We start from the raw sequence: 20,522 nt of genomic DNA on the forward strand, positions 1-20,522 counted from the left end.
GGGCACAGCTCTTGGCAAGTCTGCGCACAAAACAATTAATATTAATGAGGCATGACTTCACTGTCTACTATTGGTCTCCTGACTGATTCCGGAGACAGAGCTGATTGAGAGACTTCGAGAAATCATCTCACTGTTTCCCCAAACTTTTGATATAATTGTAAACGTTTAAATAACACTGATTTAATCGTTAAATGAGTCAGTCTGTAAAGACTTGAGGCGGTTTTCAAGGCAGCAGGTCGGTGTTTGAGTTTCAGTTTCGATTTGAAGTAAACAGACGGAGCGTGAGAATGGAGATCTGCGGACTTGTGAATGAGAAAAATGAATCAGGTATGAATTCACCGGTTTACATTTAATGTTACCTGCTTCCTGAATTAAAACTTTTTTTAACGTAGGAGAGCTGAGGTGTTTTCTACGGTGCCCCTTAGGTGACAGTCGGTTTACTTAGTTTTGTCGTGACCACGAGATAATAACTCGTGGGAACATGATAATATGTCGTGGCCATTATATCAACACGTTCTTGATTTTTTTCTGATAATGCGAGAGTTTAATTAACAATAGCGAGTTTGTAAATCTGTCTTCATTCATTAGTTGCCTGACTGACTGTGGTGGCTCTTGCCTACAAGTTAAAGACTGAACCTCCACTCAAAAATGTTCCTAAATGCGTCCAACTTCATAAATCGCAGTTCATCTTTACATTCAAATTCATCAACTCCACCTACAGAATGCCCACAAAAATCTCTTTATGATTCACAAAAGTCAGAAAGTTTATTTGTGATGTTGTTGTGTTGGTCTGTGTGCCTCAGTGCCTCTGAAGAGCATCTCAGTGCAGGTTCTGGTTCAGGATCATGTAGCCACAGTCTCCTCCACTCTGCAGTATGTGAATGAGGAAGATCGCCCCCTGGAGGCCTTGTTCGTCTTCCCTCTGCCTGCTGATGCTGCTGTCTGCCACTTCAGTGCCAAGATCGGAGAGCAGGAGATTGTGGCAGAGGCGCAGGACAGAGAAACCGTGAGTCCAAATACAAACTGCAGCTCAGTTGCATATATTTATACTGTACATCATGTAACAAAACTGTATCCTGCAGGCGAGGGATCGGTATGATGACGCTGTGAGTTCGGGTCAGCAGGCGTTTCTGTTGGAAGAGAGCTCAGAGAGTCCTGATGTGTTCAGACTGAGTGTCGGGTGTCTGTCGGCGGGTCAGAACGCTGCCGTCACCATCATCTACGTCACCGAGCTCGCTGTGCAGGACGACCACTCGCTGCGCTTCTGTCTGCCGGCTGTACTCAACCCCCGATACACACCAGCAGGTACTACAGCAGCTCGGACACACACTTTATTAGAGCAGATAAGCTGATTCTAACACACTCTATTTGTGTGTGTGTGTGTGTGTGTGTGTGTGTGTGTGTGTGTCAGGTTCAGCTGCTGGTATAGTCTCAGAGATTTCATCAGGAGCTGTTCCCTACACGCTGACTCTCAGTGTTCACGTGAGCTCTCCAAAGCCCATCTCCAAACTAGAGTCCAGCTGCACTCTGGATCCTCTCGTGTTCCTCCACTCTGATCACACTCAGGCTACGGTACTGTGTGTCTTCTTGTGTTTATCTGGATGTGTGAGCAGAGCAGTTTTATGCATGTGTTGTTTGTGTGTGCAGGTGAATCTGAGTCCTGGTCACATGTTTGATAAGGACGTTGAGCTGTTTGTGTACTATCAGGATACCCATCAGCCCTCTGCTATAGTGGAGGCAGGAGTGACCACTGCCCCGCCAGGTAGAGGATTATGGGATTGAACTGGGATTATGGGATTGAGTGATGAAGGTGTCACTGATTCTTTCTTTCTTTTTCAGGTTCTCTGATGAGGGACACAGTGGTCATGATAAGTTTGTACCCAGAGTTCCCAGAGGAAGTGATGTCATCACTGACAGCTCAAGGCGAGTTTGTTTTTGTGATTGACAGATCAGGCAGTATGGGAGACATGATGCATCAAGGGACAGGAGCACAAATGCGCATAGAAAGTGCAAAGGTAGGATTTAATTTGGGCTTTTTGACTCTGTTGATGTATATTCAGATGAGACACACTTGAATATTTGTCCATGTCTCTCTGTAGGACACTCTGCTGTTACTGTTGAAGAGTCTGCCCGTGGGATGCTACTTCAATATCTATGGATTTGGCTCTCGTTTCAAGTCCTTCTTCCCGTTAGTATCTAGATCTTTATTCATAGATATTCAGTATTGAAATGTGTCAGAGGAGATGAGATGTTTTTTCTGTGTCTTTGCAGTCAGAGTGTTGAGTACAATCAGGACACAATGGATCAAGCTCTGAAGAGAGTGAAGGAAATGAAAGCAGACATGGGCGGCACAGAGATATTACAGCCTCTAAAACACATCTACAGTCAGCCCTGTTACCCTGATCACCCGAGACAGGTACAACACCTCACTGTGCACCTGAATTCTTTACTGTTATTAATGACAATATGTACAGCTTGTCTTAACAGGAAGTGAGTCGTTGTCAAACTTCAAAACTTCTTTGAACACTCATACACATTACACAGTAGTAGAGTGACAGATAATGGAAACACAGTCATTTTAGAGACAAATATTTAGTGTTTGAACAATGTAAATATAAAAAGGCAGATGCTGAGAGCACGGTCACTAGAAGCCAATATATGAGTCTGGGTAAATTCTTTAAAATATCTAAAAACAGAATATTTAAAGTTTTGATCAAGTGGTTTAGCTTAAATTCTGGCAACCTGTAAACTATAGTCTGCCCATTCTGGTATAAATCATTGCTTTCTCTTCAGCTGTTTGTCTTCACTGATGGAGAGGTGGGAAACACTAAAGAGGTGCTGGATCTGGTGAAAAGTCACGTTCACTCTCACAGGTAAAGGTCTGCTGGGTTTGATCTGTGCATCATTCATATCTTCATCACTAACAGTAACAGAGTTCATTGTGTCTTCAGGTGTTTCTCATTCGGGATTGGTGAGGGTGCGAGTGCTGCCCTCATCACAGGAATGGCCAGAGAGGGATCTGGTCACGCTCAGTTCATCACAGACACCGACCGCATGCAGCCCAAAGTAAAGCTCTCCACTGGATTTCACAGGCACAAATGTTTCCTAGACAAATGTCTCAATGGTTTCTCTTTCTCTTCAAACTATATCAGGTGATGCAGTCGCTCAGGTTTGCTCTGCAGCCCGCTGTGCTTAATATCTCTGTGGATTGGACCCTTCCAGATGATGTTACTGTTGACACACTGTCTCCACCCATCAATGTGCTCTTCCAGGGTCAAAGGACACTCATTTATGCCCAGCTTAAAGGAGAGGTGAGATGATTTAGCATGTTTTTCTTTAATGAGAAGTAAAAACCAGTGTCTGTCATTAGATTATAAAAATCTGCCTTTTCTCTTTCATAGAGTTCAGGAGGCTCTGAGGGAGCAGTGACAGTCAAATACAGTCTTAAAGATCAACCAGTAACAAACCAGCTCCACTTCTGCCTCAAACCAACTGAGGAAACACAGTAAACACACGCAAACACACATAGAAACACATTGATTTAGAGTGACATCAACTGCTTGTTTTTCTAATTCAACACAGTTTTCCTCCATGTTTCTGCAGGTTGTCTATTCACCGGCTGGCGGCTCGGACCCTGATCCGTTCTCTGGAGCAGGAGGAGAGGTCAGGAGATGCAGATGTTGAGGGCATCAGGAGCAGGATGGTGGAGCTCAGTGTTCAGGCAGGAGTGAGCAGTGTTCATACAGCCTTCATTGCTGTGAATAAAGACAGCAGACAGACTGTGAAAGGACCCCTGCTGCAGAGAAGAGTGCCGACATACGGTTAGTGCTCTCATTGTGTTTGTTTATGTTGCTTTTTTTTGTGACTTGACTTTTTGATGTTTACATTAAGATGTGAAATCATTTTTTTTTTTTCAGATGCCCTGATACAAGCAGACTGTGGTAAGACAACAATCTGTTATTTCAGCACAAAGCCTCCTTTTGGCAATTGAAGCACATTCAGCCACAGCAAGTGTTTTGCAGCAGGAGAGGAGGAAATATATCTCAAACTATCCACTCTTTTTTTGACCCAATAAAAATATAAAAATATAGTTTCATGCAGCCATAGGACAACTGGTAGAGTCATAGAAATTTGTGAGGAGAATGAGTCTGTGCAGGTTTCCTTCTGACATTTTGAAATACTTATTTGAAAATAAAGTTTTAACATTATTTACATGTCTTTCTAGTGTGTTTAATATGGTTACAGACAAGCATGTTCTCCTTAAACTGTACGCTTTGAGATAGCTGTACTAAATGAATAAACTAAATGAGGTGAGGGGTGTAGAGTTGTATTCAAGTCATTTAAATGCATGAAGAAATTATTTTCCCTGGAAAAATGTTTAAATGTGTTACTTTGTTAAAGATGATATCTAAGCTAGTATATTTATAACCAGTGACCACAGGGTGTCTTGTAAACATGGTTTACTTGCATTGCCGGGTTATTGATTTTGCATGTAAACCTGTAAAATGGGTTATATATAGCTACATGCTATTCTTTTAAAAAACAAATAAATGAGAAGCATTACTCCATGATAAATAATTGAGACATCTGCATTTAATTGCACTTGACTATTTGATGTTTACATTTGATGTGTTCACCTCATTAAGATGTGAAATCAAATGTTTTTCAGATTTACTTCTAAAATGTTCCTTGTCAGCATATGGTAAGAAAAACATCAGTCTGTTATTTGTATGGCATGACACACACTACAAGTCAAAATTTGATTTGACCTTGAACTTTAGTCACAATAAAGACTTAAACTCATTTAAACAGGAATTAACACTGCTGCAGGTTTTAAGATATTTTGTTGTTTGTATGGCATGACAATAATGTGTTCATGCTCAGTTCTTTTTAAACCTTTTTAGTGATTGTTGCAGCCATAATGTGTTCATTTCTGTGTGTCTGTTGTTATGGTTAATCTTTAAGCAAGAAAAAAAAATCAGTTTCCATTTCTTTCTTTCTTTTTTTTAGTGAGTGCACCCAAAAAGAAGTTCGGATTCATGACAAGTAACACAATGAATACACAGCATCACTTAATCTCACTAAATGTGCAACACAAATGCAGCATCACCTCATGGTTAACGATAATTGTTGTCATTTGCAGAGATCCAGAATTTCTTCCGCCGTGGTTCTAAGAACCCTGTGCTTTGTTCCATGCCTGCTCCCATAGAGACACCAACTCATCTACATCATGAACAGGCTGAGGGTGAGTACATTCTCAGCTATTTTATATTTTTGGTTGAACTGTTCCTTTAAAACTACCTGCTATTCTTTAAAAATAAATAAATAAGAAGATTTACTCCATGATAAATAATTGAGAAAGCTGCATTTAATTGCTCTTTGAGCAGTAAAACGGTTATTTCAGTAAACATGCAAATTGTGCTGTTCAGAGCTCCAGAAGGACTCGTTACTGCAGCTGGTTTCTCTGCAAAAGGCATCCGGCTGCTGGGATCTGGACGCCACACTGGCTGATGTGTTTGGGAAGACGGAGGATGAGCTGACCAATCAGAAACCAGCACAGGTGAGAGATGTGATGAAATAATGAGACAGTGCTGATTGTGTGCAGTGTCCAGTAACAAATGCAGTGCATGATGGTTTGTACACAGGTGGATGGGTCAGTATGGGCCACTCTCCTGGCTCTGATCTGGTTATACGGCTGTAAAAGAGAGCAGCAGGTGGAGTGGCAGTTTGTGGCCATGAAGGCAGCGTCATGGATCGGCTCTCAGAAAGGTGAGATCTCCGTTCCAGACCACATTCATTCAGTCAACGTTCATCAAGAGACGTTTCAGCAGATATCTTCAGTTCTTTGACACACACTGATGATTTGAGTGTGTGTGTGTGTTTCAGTGGGAGATCTGTCTCAGTGTGTGTGTGAGGGGAATGTCCTGCTCGGATGTCAGGTGACCAAAGAGACTCTGGGAATCTGAAGACGTCAGTGTTTCTACATCCTAATCCGTCAGAAGACCAAAGAACAGATACTGATATATTTATCGTTAATCCATTACTTGTGTCATAACATTTAGTCCATTTTTATTTTTGGTCATATCTACAGTAACTTCTAAATATGTGTGACCTGCACCATTCGAGTTTTATCTACTAAAGTAAAAAAATACATAGCCAGGGTAGAGTGGGGCTGTGTAATTTTTTTTCTGTGAAACAAAAGTTAAATGTGTCTAGAGTAGTTTTTTAAAGTTTTAGTGATAATGACATCAGTTATAAACAAAATGTGAAAAATGTCCAGAGTTTTAATGTTATTAGATTTTTAACAAAAATTAAATTTGTACCAAGGGGGTGTTTTCCACCACTCTACACTATATATATAACAATGTGTTTCCAAGATCACATATAAAAACTCTTCTGTGTTTTTGCTGTTTTGAAATGTAAAATGATTTTGAATAAAATTCATGTTTTTTAAACAACTTTATACTCCTGGTTTTTGTTTGTCTGTCAGTGAGTTACTGAAGCTTTTGGTCCTCAATCACTGAGGAACCGTTCACACAGCAGCAGAATCATGTTCAGAGTGTTAAATATGGTTTTCAACAAGACGGTTCAAATTAGAAAAAAGCAAGGAGATGTTATAGAAACGTTTCTAAAATATAACATGAAAAAATAATATAGTAATTTATAGTAAATACTATAGTGTTTTTGAAACATACTATAGTAAATTGTATTATACTGTATATATAATAGTATTTACAACACTTTGTTAATGAAAGCTACAGCTTACTGAAGTATTAACTAGTGTGAACTGTAATAAATACTGTAGTATAGCCTACTTTAGTTTTTACTACAGTAAACTGTAGTGTATTGTAGTATAATATACCCTGTGGTAGTACAGTATTGGGTTAAGTAATTTGTTTATATTACTATAGTTGTTATATTACCACAGCAACCACAACAGATTAATTCAAGTACTTTACTATAGTATGGTTCAAAAACACTATAGTATTTACTATAAATTACTAAAGTATTTTTTCATTAGAATTAGAATGATTGTTTTTCGAAAAAGCGAGAGTAAAATAATAAATTCTCTTAATCAAATAATTATCCATTTGGTTGTTGAAGCTTAAACACGATCAAAACACTGCATACTCCGAGAACCCAATAGAACTGCGGTTCCGAACACAACTAAATTAATATTCATGAATCAAACGTGGGCACGCCACTTCCCTTACAACTCATTTAATATTCATGAGGTATGACTTCACTATACTGTTGATCCTCTGACTCAGCGGTGATTCGGCGACTTTGACCGCATAAGAAACGCTCAGAAACACGGATTTAATAATTTCGTGAGGCGGATATAAACCCGGTTTCGGTGTTTGAGTTTCAATTTCAATTTCGATTTGAAGTAAAATCAGCATTTTATCTAACGGAGCAGAATGGAGATCTGCGGTCTTGTGACTGAGAAAAATGAAACAGGTATGAATTCACCTGTTTGCTGTGACCTGTTTCTTAAATTAAAACTTTTGCAATATGTAGGAGAACTGAAATGCTTTGACATATTACTATTGCATCTCAGTATTTAACAGAATTTATGTTTTTCTCAGAGGATAAGAAAATCTTTAAACGGTCAGCTGTGGCATGTCACACATAACGTTCTCTTTTTCTTCAGTTATTTATGATGTGAGATGTGTTTTTGATGTTGTTGTGTTGGTTTGTGTGCCTCAGTGCCTCTGAAGAGCATCTCAGTGGAGGTTCTGGTTCAGGATCATGTAGCCACAGTCTCCTCCACTCTGCAGTATGTGAATGAGGAAGAGCGCCCCCTGGAGGCCTTGTTCGTCTTCCCTCTGCCTGCTGATGCTGCTGTCTGCCACTTCAGTGCCAAGATCGGAGAGCAGGAGATTGTGGCAGAGGTGCAGGACAGAGAAACCGTGAGTCCAAATACAAACTGCAGCTCAGTTGCATATATTTATACTGTACATCATGTAATAAAACTGTATCCTGCAGGCGAGGGATCGGTATGATGATGCTGTGAGTTCGGGTCAGCAGGCGTTTCTGTTGGAAGAGAGCTCAGAGAGTCCTGATGTGTTCAGACTGAGTGTCGGGTGTCTGTCGGCGGGTCAGAATGCTGCCGTCACCATCATCTATGTCACCGAGCTCGCTGTGCAGGACGACCACTCGCTGCGCTTCTGTCTGCCGGCTGTACTCAACCCCCGATACACACCAGCAGGTACTACAGCAGCTCGGACACACACTTTATTAGAGCAGAGAAGCTGATTCTAACACACTCTCTCTCTCTCTCTCTCTCTGTGTGTGTGTGTGTGTGTGTGTGTGTGTGTGTGTGTGTGTGTGTGTGTGTGTGTGTGTCAGGTTCAGCTGCTGGTATAGTCTCAGAGATTTCATCAGGAGCTGTTCCCTACACGCTGACTCTCAGTGTTCATGTGAGCTCTCCAAAGCCCATCTCCAAACTAGAGTCCAGCTGCACTCTGGATCCTCTCGTGTTCCTCCACTCTGATCACACTCAGGCTACGGTACTGTGTGTCTTCATGTCTTTATCTGGATGTGTGAGCAGAGCAGTTTTATGCATGTGTTGTTTGTGTGTGCAGGTGAATCTGAGTCCTGGTCACATGTTTGATAAGGACGTTGAGCTGTTTGTGTACTATCAGGATACCCATCAGCCCTCTGCTATAGTGGAGGCAGGAGTGACCACTGCCCCGCCAGGTAGAGGATTATGGGATTGAACTGGGATTATGGGTTTGAGTGATGAATGTGTCACTGACTCTTTCTTTCTTTTTCAGGTTCTCTGATGAGGGATACAGTGGTCATGATAAGTTTGTACCCAGAGTTCCCAGAGGAAGTGATGTCATCACTGAGAGCTCAAGGCGAGTTTGTTTTTGTGATTGACAGATCAGGCAGTATGGGAGACATGATGCATCATGGGAAAGGAGCACAGAATCGAATTGAAAGCGCAAAGGTAAGATTTAAGATTCAATAACAGCATGTTTTTATGTCAGAATATCGATTTATTATGGGTTTTGAGTTTATGTTTTGGGATTTTATGGGATTGTGAAAAAATGACCAATGACTTGTGTACAGTAGATTTTGTTGCATAAACTGCTCACACTAGTCTTAAAAGCTTTGTTATTTATTTTTTTCTACAATATTCATCATAACATTTTATGGTCAGTTACAAAAATGTAGATTGGTCTAATTTGAATCAGAAATAAAACACTGATTACCCGTTGACAGAATTAACATTGTGGCTCTGTTTATGTAGCTAGGCCCAGGAATGTGTGTTATGAAAGTCCACAGGGTTATGTTGAGTTTAAATATTTGTCTCTCTGTAGGACACTCTGCTGTTACTGTTGAAGAGTCTGCCCGTCGGATGCTACTTCAATATCTATGGATTTGGCTCTGATTTCGAGTCCTTCTTCCCGTTAGTAACTAGATCTTCATTCATACAGTAGATATTCAGTATTGAAATGAGTCACTGGAGATGAGATGTTTTTTCTGTGTCTTTGCAGTCATAGTGTTGAGTACAATCAGGACACAATGGATCAAGCTCTGAAGAGAGTGAAGAAAATGAAAGCAGACATGGGCGGCACAGAGATATTACAGCCTCTAAAACACATCTACAGTCAGCCCTGTTACCCTGATCACCCCAGACAGGTACAACACCTCACTGTGCACCTGAATGACACACTGATATTTTTGTGAATGTATAAACAAGAATTAAGACTCAGATGTTTTTCTCTCTTCAGCTGTTCGTCTTCACTGATGGAGAGGTGGGAAACACCAAAGAGGTGCTGGATCTGGTGAAAAGTCACGTTCACTCTCACAGGTAAAGGTCTGCTGGGTTTGATCTGTCCATCATTCATATCTTCATCACTAACAGTAACAGAGTGTATCGTGTCTTCAGGTGTTTCTCATTCGGGATTGGTGAGGGTGCGAGTGCCGCCCTCATCACAGGAATGGCCAGAGAGGGATCTGGTCACGCTCAGTTCATCACAGACACAGACCGCATGCAGCCCAAAGTAAAGCTCTTCACTGGATTTCACAGGCACAAATGTTTCCTGGTCAAATGTCTCAATGGTTTCTCTTTTCTCTTCAAACTATATCAGGTGATGCAGTCTCTCAGGTTTGCTCTGCAGCCCGCTGTGCTTAATATCTCTGTGGATTGGACCCTTCCAGATGATGTTACTGTTGACACACTGTCTCCACCCATCAATGTGCTCTTCCAGGGTCAAAGGACACTCATTTATGCCCAACTTAAAGGAGAGGTGAGATGATTTAGCATGTTATGACATACAGACACTGTCTCATTTGTTTAGATTAGAAAATTCTGCCTTTTCTCTTTCATAGAGTTCAGGAGGCTCTGAGGGAACAGTGACAGTCAAATACAGTCTTAAAGATCAACCAGTAACAAACCAGCTCCACTTCTGCCTCAAACCAACTGAGGAAACACAGTAAACACACACAAACACACATTTAGACGTTGAAAAACACAGCTATAGTCCTGCTTCAGAGCAACTCAACCTCTAAAACACCGTTTAAATAAAGCCTTTTGTTGGCAATTAATTTTATATAATTTTCACTTTAGAATTATAACCTGTACAAGTAACACAAATGGATAAATTAACACTATAATATTATAATAATATACCAGGACCATATCATTGATTTATTGTATCTGGACCAATTTGACCAATATTATTTTATATAATTAAACACTAATTATTTTATAGTTTAAATATAATTTATTACTTTTTATTTATGCCCCATTCAACCTGTCACCTTTATTAAATTAAAAGGACTTTTATTTGTAAAATGAATAGTTAGTCATACAGTATTTATGAGTGCATATTGTGATACCTAAAGTGATTTATTAATTTGTTTTTTTTAGACAGAATAAGGTAGCTTTTTAATATTAGCCGTTTATTGGTTTTCAGCTGTAAGATAATAATTAATGACTTATTGTTATTGGCCAGAATTAATATTTTAGTTAAACATTTAGTTAGGAAAATCTCCCTTCCTAGTTATTGAATCATCTCTCCAAAAATAATATAATCAGTCATTTTTATAGTAAATAACACAATAAAGTAGTAAATTACTTTTATCATCAACACATCATATCAAATGTTTTCTACGACAACAATAATTCACAGTTTTCCTCCATGTTTCTGCAGGTTGTCTATTCACCGGCTGGCGGCTCGGACCCTGATCCGTTCTCTGGAGCAGGAGGAGAGGTCAGGAGCTGCAGATGTTGAGGGCATCAGGAGCAGGATGGTGGAGCTCAGTGTTCAGGCAGGAGTGAGCAGTGTTCATACAGCCTTCATTGCTGTGAATAAAGACAGCAGACAGACTGTGAAAGGACCCCTGCTGCAGAGAGGAGTGCTGACATACGGTTAGTGCTCTCATTGTGTGTGTATAAATCACTTTTACTGTCACTTTACTATTTGATGTTTACACTGAGATGTGAAATCAAATGTTTTTCAGATTTCTCTTCAGAAATTGACACGACGAATATACATTATGGTAAGACAAACAATACTCTGTTAAGCATAAAGATCGTTGCTCATTACACTGATGTTACCTGGCATGTAAACACCTGCATTCCGTCGGCTTGAAATGTGTCAGGAATTGGCCCAATCGGCCAATAGGGGGCGCTACAGTGATCAAAAACGCGAAAGTGCTCATAACTCCTATACCGTTTGTAGTAGACTCAAATATATTTTTGGAATCCTTGGGTCAAGTCACACAAAATTGCCTCCAATTTTGAATTATGTCCAAAACTTCCTTTGCGAACTAGTCATAGGTTTTTTGCCCATCTGAACCAAACCAGTGATGTTCTCTGGACAGTCAGTATCAATAATTATCAAAAAAAGTTGAAATTTCGACTCACCGTCAATAGGGACGCCAAAACGTCCGTTAGAGGCAGGGCCACTTACATTTATTTACATTTATGCATTTAGCAGACGCTTTGATCCAAAGCGACTTACAGTGCATTCAGGCCATGCATTTTTTTTTTTATCAGTATGTATGTGTTTTACTTTTACTAAAATGGCTATAACTCCTGAACCGAATGAGCTATCTTCATCAAACTCGCTACACCTGTGTATAAGCTCAATCTTTGGTCAAATTAAAAAAAATTGTGCAGCTCTGCTACTTGGTGGTGGTATAAGATGGAAAAAAACATAAAAACTGCTTTAACTATGCAACCATTGGTCCGATCGACTTGAAAATTGTCTATGAGGACATTTACGTATCTAAAAAAACATGGCCGCGATTAACCAAAGAAGTTTAAGCATCTATTACAAAAAGTTAACGGATGGTGATCGGAACGAAACTCGGTGGGCATGTTCGACTGATGGCTTTAAAGGTATATAAAAATTTAGAAAGAAATTGGCCACTAGTTGCCGCTTATGAGTTTTATGACTCCGTAATCACGTGGTGTTTCACACTTCCACACAATATGTACATCATTTGATAGATCTTCTCATAATGCACAACTTTGCCTCAAGAACCATTGCTGTCAATCAAATCGTTCATTTAATTTTCTCAATTATCTTAAAAACCTTCTTTTGCGAACTAGTTCTAGGTTTTTTTTCCATCAAGCCACTGCAGTAATATTCTCTGGACTCTCTAGAGCAGTAATTATCAAAAAATGTTGAATTTTGTCCTTTGGTTAGCTATATCAAGGTCATTTTAAAAAGGGGTGTGGCCAAATAAACCCAAAAGCCTATGAAACCTAAACAAAAACTCAAAACTTTACGAAACTTGGTGAAAACGCGTTAAAGGACTTGTAATAAGCATGCAAAGTGTCATGAAGATCGGACCATAGGTGGTGCTATTACAGTTAATAGGCAATGACCTCAATCTGTAGAACATGTTCATATATTCACACAAACACTAGATCTTCATATCATATAATAGACCTCCTCATTCTGAACATCTTTGCCTCTGGGACCAATGCTGTCAATCAAACTATTCATTATCTAACATTTGAGATTATAAAAAAATTTGATATTATTTTTATGAATTATTTTTTGGTTTTGTAGTAGGTTTTAATATAATAATTGATGTATTATTTTCTGTATTATTTTGTTGAATATTTATATAAATATTTTTAAAATTTGCATTTGGATTTTTATTTTAACAGGGCCATTTCGTAAAATGGTCTTGATCTAGTGTACCCAAAAGTCTATAAATCTTTAAAGAAAAGTCGAAACATCACAAATCTATGTAATTTGATGCATTATATGATTCTAAACAATAATGCAAAATTTTGGGGGGATTTTACAGAAACTGACACTGCATGTCCACGCTGCATTCCCTGAAAGTGCAAATAAAACCACTAGATGGCAGCAAATTATCACTCATTGGCACATTCTATCACTTATATAGTTCTTTTCTCAGGTTTTACCTAGTTACTGACATTCAGATAGTTTAAAATCATTATTATTACATTTAAAATCACATTTAGTCAAAGTTTACCACTTCATTTACACAGACATATTAGTTTTGCCAATTATGCCACATTATGATTAAATTCAAACCAAAAAAAAATATATTATTAACAGGACACTTCCAGTAAGCATTTTATTACCTGTGAGTTATTTCAAATATCTATATTTACAACATAATGTGTGTGTGTGTGTGTGTGTGTGTGTGTGTGTGTGTGTGTGTGTGTGTGTGAACATGCTTAGTCTTTATTAAGTAATAGAGGGTGTGTTAAGTAATATAGTTCAACCTTTTCATTACTCTGTTTGTGTGTCATTGTATTCTCCATCATGGATGTGTTCTGGTGTCAGGCATACATTACTATTCTCTGTGTTCAGCTTATAATGTTATCAAGGTTTTTACATCAAGAAAAAGATTTTTACATTAAAAGGTTATTTTTTGTTTTGATTTTTTATGCTATTTTTTGTAATGTTTTTTTTGAATATGATTTGAAGGTTGTGTTTTAGTAGGTGTGGAAGATTTGCTATGATTGGCTGGCAGCTGTGTATGTTTTACAGCCAACATCCTTCACAGATGGACGCTGCTGTGATTGAGATTAAAAATACATAAATACTCAGTACATACCAAAAGATCTGTAATAACAGACAAAGCAATAGTGCAATAGCAACAGTTACTGACACTTGTGTTGCGACATTACTGTCGAATCCAATGTAGTCGGCACAGCATCGTATTTTAGTTTCAATCTTTCTGAAAATCCATGTCAAATCGTGCCTTGTTTGTAAACGAATCTTCTGTAAAATGAAGTGAACAAAGGATCGAGTTCTAATTGATGCTTCATTAACTCTTAATCATTAACTTAATCATTCACTAACTTAATCATCCACTCTTTCCTAATGTTGGGATCAGAAGGAAGGCAATGCAAAGACGTACAAGCGTATTGTTGTCTTTGGAGCCATCTTTATCATTTGGTTTCTAGACCTGCGCGCTTGCCTTTCATTATTTACACTACAACTTTAAACAAACTTATGCTTGTCATAACTTAAGGTTCGTAAACAAGTATTATGATAATGCATATGACATTTTTTCTGTGTTATTTTTTTTTATTCCAGATCGCATAGCACCCCGCGAGTTTCGTGTATCTGCACGTAAGAGAACAAAGGAGCTTTTCTTGTTTGTTTGTTTGCTTGTTTTGTGTGTGTGTGTGTGTTTGTGTGTGTGTGTGTGTGTGTGTGTGTGTGTGTGTGAGTTTGTTTTCTTTTGATATACATTAATGTCTGAATGTTTTGACCATTTATGCAGATGAACAATCGTTTCACTGGTCAAAGATGATGTCATTCACAGAGCGAGCAATCTTAAAAATGTCTAGTCGGGTACCAGCAGGTAAGAGAACCAGACATACTCAGATGTAGAGAATAAATCACTGAAAAGCCCTTTCACATGACTTGAAAACAAAGCAGAAGACAGCCTTAAACTCTTTTGAACAGGCTTTTACACTGCTGCAGGTTTTGAGATATATATCTAATAAACTGTGTAATACAATATAGACATCTAATAAACTGTGTAAAATGGCACAGTTTTTTTTAAATATCTGGAAGTACACTCTTAACATCAGTCAGTCAAGCATTATAATATGATAATCAGTATTATTTAATAATAGAAATTTTGTAATTAGAATTAAAACTTGATAACCATGTATGAATGCATATTAGTCATTTTAAAAGGGTCATATGATGCTGCTAAAAAAAGAGGGAGAAAAACATAGTTTTCATTTGAGCGATCTTTTCTTTTTTTTCAGTGACTGCACCTGAACAGAAGATCGGATTCTTGACAAGTAATGCAATGAATACACAGCGTCACTAAAGTTCACTAACTGTGAAACACAAATGGTTAACGATCATTGTTTTCATTTGCAGAGATCCAGAATTTTTTCCGCCGTCGTTCTAAGACTGCAACTGCCGTGTCTGATCAAACAGACTCTGAAATCAAAATTGATGGTATTTATAAATATATATATATATATATATATATATATATATATATATATTTATACACACACACTCAGTAGGTGGACACAATGGTTATGTTTGGAAAGTAGTAGCTTACTTATTGAAAACTGTAGAATAAAAATGAATAGTTCACATAAAAATGAAAATGTACTCACCGTCATGCCATCTAACATGTAGATGAGTTTGTTTCCTCATCAGATTTGGAGAAATTTAGCATTACATCACTTGCTCACCAGTGGATACTCTGCAGTAAATGGGTGCCGTCAGAATGAGAGTCAAACAGCTGATAAAAACATCACAAAATAATCCATAAGTAATCCACATGACTCCAGTCCATCAATTAACATCTTGAGAAGTGAAAAACTGTGTGTTTGTAAGAGACAAACACCATGATAAAGGCATTTTTAACTTCATACCTTTGTTTTCGGCTCAAATATGAGTCGTCTCATCTGAATCAGGAGAGAAATATGCACAGATCCAAAGCCCATAACAGTTTTGAACAAGTTTGTCTGTGGATTGTGATGTGAGAGGACAACAGGTGATGGACTTCATCACTGGAGGAAGTGTTATTATAGACTCATATTTTGGCCAGAAGTGATGGTTAAAGTTAAAATGCCTTGAAGATGAAGTTGTTTCTTACAAACGTGTAGCTTTTCACTTTACAAGATGTTAACCGACTCATTTGACAAGTGTAGTAGGTCATGAAATTCACATTGTTTTATAGGTATTTATTTAATTTTATTATTATTCTATACTGATTTTTAGTTACTCTTGTATGTTTGTGTGTGTGTTCAGATGCTCCTGAACTCCAGCAGGACTCGTTACTGCAGCTGGTTTCTCTGCAAAAGGCGTCCGGCTGCTGGGATCTGGACGCCACACTGGCTGATGTGTTTGGGAAGACGGAGGATGAGCTGACCAATCAGAAACCAGCACAGGTGAGAGATGTGATGAAATAATGAGACAGTGCTGATTGTGTGCAGTGTCCAGTAACAAATGCAGTGGATGATGGTTTGTACACAGGTGGATGGGTCAGTATGGGCCACTCTCCTGGCTCTGATCTGGTTATACGGCTGTAAAATAGAGCAGCAGGTGGAGTGGGAGTTTGTGGCCATGAAGGCAGCGTCATGGATCGGCTCTCAGACAAGGTGAGATCTCCGTTCCAGACCACATTCATTCAGTCAGCGTTCATCAAGAGACGTTTCAGCAGATATCTTCAGTTCTTTGACACACACTGATGATTTGAGTGTGTGTGTGTGTGTGTGTGTGTGTGTGTGTGTGTGTGTGTGTGTGTGTGTGTGTGTGTGTGTGTGTGTGTGTGTGTGTGTGTGTGTGTGTGTGTGTGTGTGTGTGTGTGTGTTTCAGTGGGAGATCTGTCTCAGTGTGTGTGTGAGGGGAATGTCCTGCTCGGATGTCAGGTGACCAAAGAGACTCTGGGAATCTGAAGACGTCAGCGTTTCTACATCCTGTGTCATATAACTGCCAAACACACACATACAGTACATATGTATGCACATATATGAATGATATTAATAAGTTTACATCATGGCTTTTCTAACTGCATCAACAACAGACCCAAATGAATAAAAACAGCATGTGTGCCAAGCCAGAAGATTTTGCCAACAAAAAGCTGCTGATCTACAAATAACTGTTTAACAATGTATTTGTTCACTTCATAAATCATCAGTATGAATCTTTATAGCTTTCAGTGTTTGTCATATGAATATTTTTTGCTTAAAATTCAGTCAATGTCTAAAAATCGACCAAAAAGTGCTTTAAAAATCGTCCCATAATGGAGAGAGTAAATTAGATTGATGGTAAGTTTTGTAAATAATTGTACTCCTTAATTGCAGTTACAGTGTTTATATAGTAATTGTACAGTACAGTATATAGTATACAGTATGTAGTAATAAATACTGTAAAATATGCGTTAACCAGAAGCATTAACCATAGTTATTAAAAACATGGACAAAGGAGCAGTAATTCTCATAGTGGCCATTGAAAATTTCAAATAGGTTGTATTTACTCTATATTTTTGTGCTTTTATTACACTTTTTATATACATTATTATGTTTGTAGACAGTTTTTAAGCATTGTTCTTTTTTATTTCATACCTGTCTATTTGTGATTTTGCTCTAACACTTGCACTTGCACACTTAGGTCCATCCTAACCACATCATCCTAACAGTGAGCATAAATGTAAGTGGTACCACATGACACTGAGGTATGTGTAAGTTAAACAATGTGCATTAAAACTGTCTTGAAAAACCTATGTTTACCTTGTCTTCATTATTTATTATTGTTACTGTTCTGTACAGAGTTTTGCTCTGATGCTTGTGAATTGTAAGTTGTTGGACAATGTTAAAAACAAATATATCTACTGAGAGTGTTAAGCATGTATTTATATATATATTCAAATTTGGTAAATTTGGTAAATATGAAATTTGGCATTTAACAGCAAAACACTGACATTAAAGTACCCATTTTATTCAGAATTACTATATAATATAAATTTATATTTAAAAAAAAAAAACGTTGCATTAACAAAAAAGAAAAATGCTCAAGCAAAAAAAACAAAACAAAAAAAAGCTTTACAAAATAATTCAGATAAATAAAAACTGTACTGCTTTCCCGTGCGTGATAGAAATTGTAATTTACAATGATTTACAGTTATTAATCAGTTGTTTTTCGTTGAAATCCAGAGCAGAGTGTTTAAATGGCGTCAGGAAGCACACTGAACTTTGATGAGGAGATGAACCGTTATAAACTCCTCTGGACAGAGTAAGGCCTCTCATCACTTACTGTACGACTCTTACAAAAGTCTCATATTATACTGTTGTTTTTAGACATAATATTGTGATAGTACGTAGCATTCAGTGAAGTACGTTATAGTTTTATATGGAAATAAAATTTTGAATAAAATTTGAAAATCATTGATTCTGTATGGTGGTCAAAGTACGATAGTATTACCACATGATCCCACAGATCTACGATTCCTTAATTATTATAAATTATAATAATAATAATAATAATAATAATATATATGTTAATTAATAATTATAATAATTAAATAAAAATATACAGTGAACTACTTGGTTTGCATTTGTTCTAGTCAGGAATGGGTATTTTCAATACTAAAAAACATACATATATATATATATATATATATATATATATATATATATATATATATATATATATATAAAGTTATTATTTAGAAATGTTTAAGAAAAATAGAAAATTATTCTATTTTAATTAATTTTATTCTATTCTATTTTATATCTATTTTTAGGAAAAATATTTAAAAATAATGAACTTTATCTATATTACACTTATTTTTAAATATTTCTAAACATTTTATTTATTCTTTAGTATTATTTATATACTGTTATGTTTTTTATTAAAATTAAAATGAGTATTATTTTTATATTTTCAGTTTTCATTTTTTTTTTTTTCATTTTTCTTATGTGCTTTATTTATTTATTTATTTATTAACATATTATTTATTTATTTATTGAACATTACTGTTTAGGTTTCATTTATGTTTATTTCATTTTTAATGTTTATTCAGTTTTAGTTTTTATTTATTTCCTATTAGTAATTTTAATTAGTAAATCAGCATATTATTTCAGTTAGTTGTCAAGGCAACATTTAGAATTTTAATTTAGATAAGTTTTTCATCTAATATTTACTTTTTTTTTTTTTTTTTTTTCCTGAAGAGCTAATAAAAATTCAGTTCATTAGAAATTATTTGTTTAGTAATTCAAAAAAACTGCAGTGGGCGAGTCTCTCTCTCTGTCTCTTCAGGAAGGTGTTTCTAGTCCAAATCTGTACTGCAGAAACTGAAGAGGAGTGTGTGAACTGTTTGTCCTTGTGTCTGAGAGAGGTGTGTGAACACACCTGATATTATCTTGGATTTTGTCTTATTTCTGTGAAGTCACTTCCTCTTCCTGCTTGTCTTCAGGGTGAGGGTTCATGGCAGGATTTATGCAGGCGGTTCTGAGCCTGATCCTCCCTCTGGCGTATGAGTTTAACCCCTGTCTGGTGCTGGGGGTTGTCAGAGACAGTGGGGCAAAGACTCATCTGAAACCAGTCTGGGGTCACCTGACCAGCCTGCTCCAAAGCCTGGCAGGGGGGCGGTGACTCACCCTACTGCAGGTCAGAGTTTTTAAATATTTTTTTAATTGTTTTAAAACCCGATTCAAAACATGCATTTATTTTTAATTTTCATTTCTTTTTATTTTAAATGCTTTTTTTTCCCCGATATGTAGTTTGTTCATTTCAAAAGTATTTATTTTACATTTTTAAATACATGTATTCATTTGTTTTAAATTATTTATTTTAAATGTATTTATTTGTTTTAAATATCTTTATTTGTTGTTTAAATATATTCATCATTCATTTTAAATGTATTTGTTTTCGTTTATTTTACTTGTTGTTTTATCTTAACTATTTTATTTTTAATGTACATATTTTATTTGTTGTGCACTTTTTATATGTATTTATTTCAGATGTATTTATTTACAATATTTAATTTGTGTATTTTAAATGCATGTATTTGTTTTAAATGTTTATTTGTTTGTTTACCTGCATGTCTTAAGGGCTATCACAAAGATCTGCTGGAGGTTACGGTCTCTGCCCTCTCTGGGGCCCCTGTACCTACCTTGGGGCCCCTGGGGGCCCCCAAACCTGAAGATGTTCAGATGATGGAAAAGCAGGCTGGAGTTTGGTGCAGTAGTGTTTGGGCCTTTTGCATTGCACAGGTACTAATCCCGCAGTTCACTACAATATTATATGGAGAACGTAACTATTATATGTGACCCAGGACCACAAAACCAGTCATAATTTTTCAAAATTAAGATTTATACATCATGAATAAATAATCTTTCCATTGATGTATGGTTTGTTAGGATAGGGCAATATTTGGCTGAGATACAACTGTTTGAAAATCTGGAATCTGAGGGTGCAAAAAAATCTAAATATTGAGAAAATTGCCTTTAAAGTTGTCCAAATTAAGTTCTTAGCAATGAATTTTACTAATCAAAAATTAAGTTTTAATATATTTATGGTAGGAAA

At 37.0% G+C, this 20,522-nt stretch overlaps 1 protein-coding gene and 1 pseudogene across 1 annotated transcript; both read left to right on the forward strand.

Moving 5' to 3' along the window:
- The first annotated feature begins 53 nt into the window (after positions 1–53).
- On the forward strand, positions 54–6,458 carry LOC109045401 (von Willebrand factor A domain-containing protein 5A-like). Its single transcript, XM_042752691.1, has 20 exons — positions 54–327; positions 804–1,006; positions 1,083–1,305; positions 1,412–1,572; positions 1,648–1,762; positions 1,840–2,015; positions 2,100–2,188; positions 2,272–2,416; positions 2,794–2,873; positions 2,952–3,066; positions 3,153–3,311; positions 3,402–3,505; positions 3,604–3,821; positions 3,918–3,941; positions 4,670–4,702; positions 5,011–5,046; positions 5,144–5,245; positions 5,430–5,560; positions 5,646–5,769; positions 5,887–6,458. The coding sequence occupies exons 1-20, from the start codon at positions 288–290 to the stop codon at positions 5,964–5,966; spliced, it is 2,358 nt and encodes a 785-aa protein (XP_042608625.1). The 5' UTR covers positions 54–287; the 3' UTR covers positions 5,967–6,458.
- Positions 6,459–7,260: 802 nt separating this feature from the next.
- On the forward strand, positions 7,261–17,708 carry LOC109045405 (annotated as a pseudogene).
- Positions 17,709–20,522: the final 2,814 nt, after the last annotated feature.

The sequence above is a fragment of the Cyprinus carpio genome, chromosome B25, assembly GCF_018340385.1.
Source record: "Cyprinus carpio isolate SPL01 chromosome B25, ASM1834038v1, whole genome shotgun sequence".
NCBI classification, from domain to species: Eukaryota; Metazoa; Chordata; class Actinopteri; order Cypriniformes; family Cyprinidae; genus Cyprinus; species Cyprinus carpio.

Excerpts from the sequence above, each read along its gene's own strand:
- LOC109045401 (XM_042752691.1), top strand. The coding sequence starts at position 288 with ATGGAGATCTGCGGACTTGTGAATGAGAAAAATGAATCAG. Across the intron at positions 2,189-2,271 it reads CGTTTCAAGTCCTTCTTCCC|TCAGAGTGTTGAGTACAATC; the intron begins GTTAGTATCTAG and ends GTGTCTTTGCAG. Across the intron at positions 3,312-3,401 it reads ATGCCCAGCTTAAAGGAGAG|AGTTCAGGAGGCTCTGAGGG; the intron begins GTGAGATGATTT and ends TCTCTTTCATAG.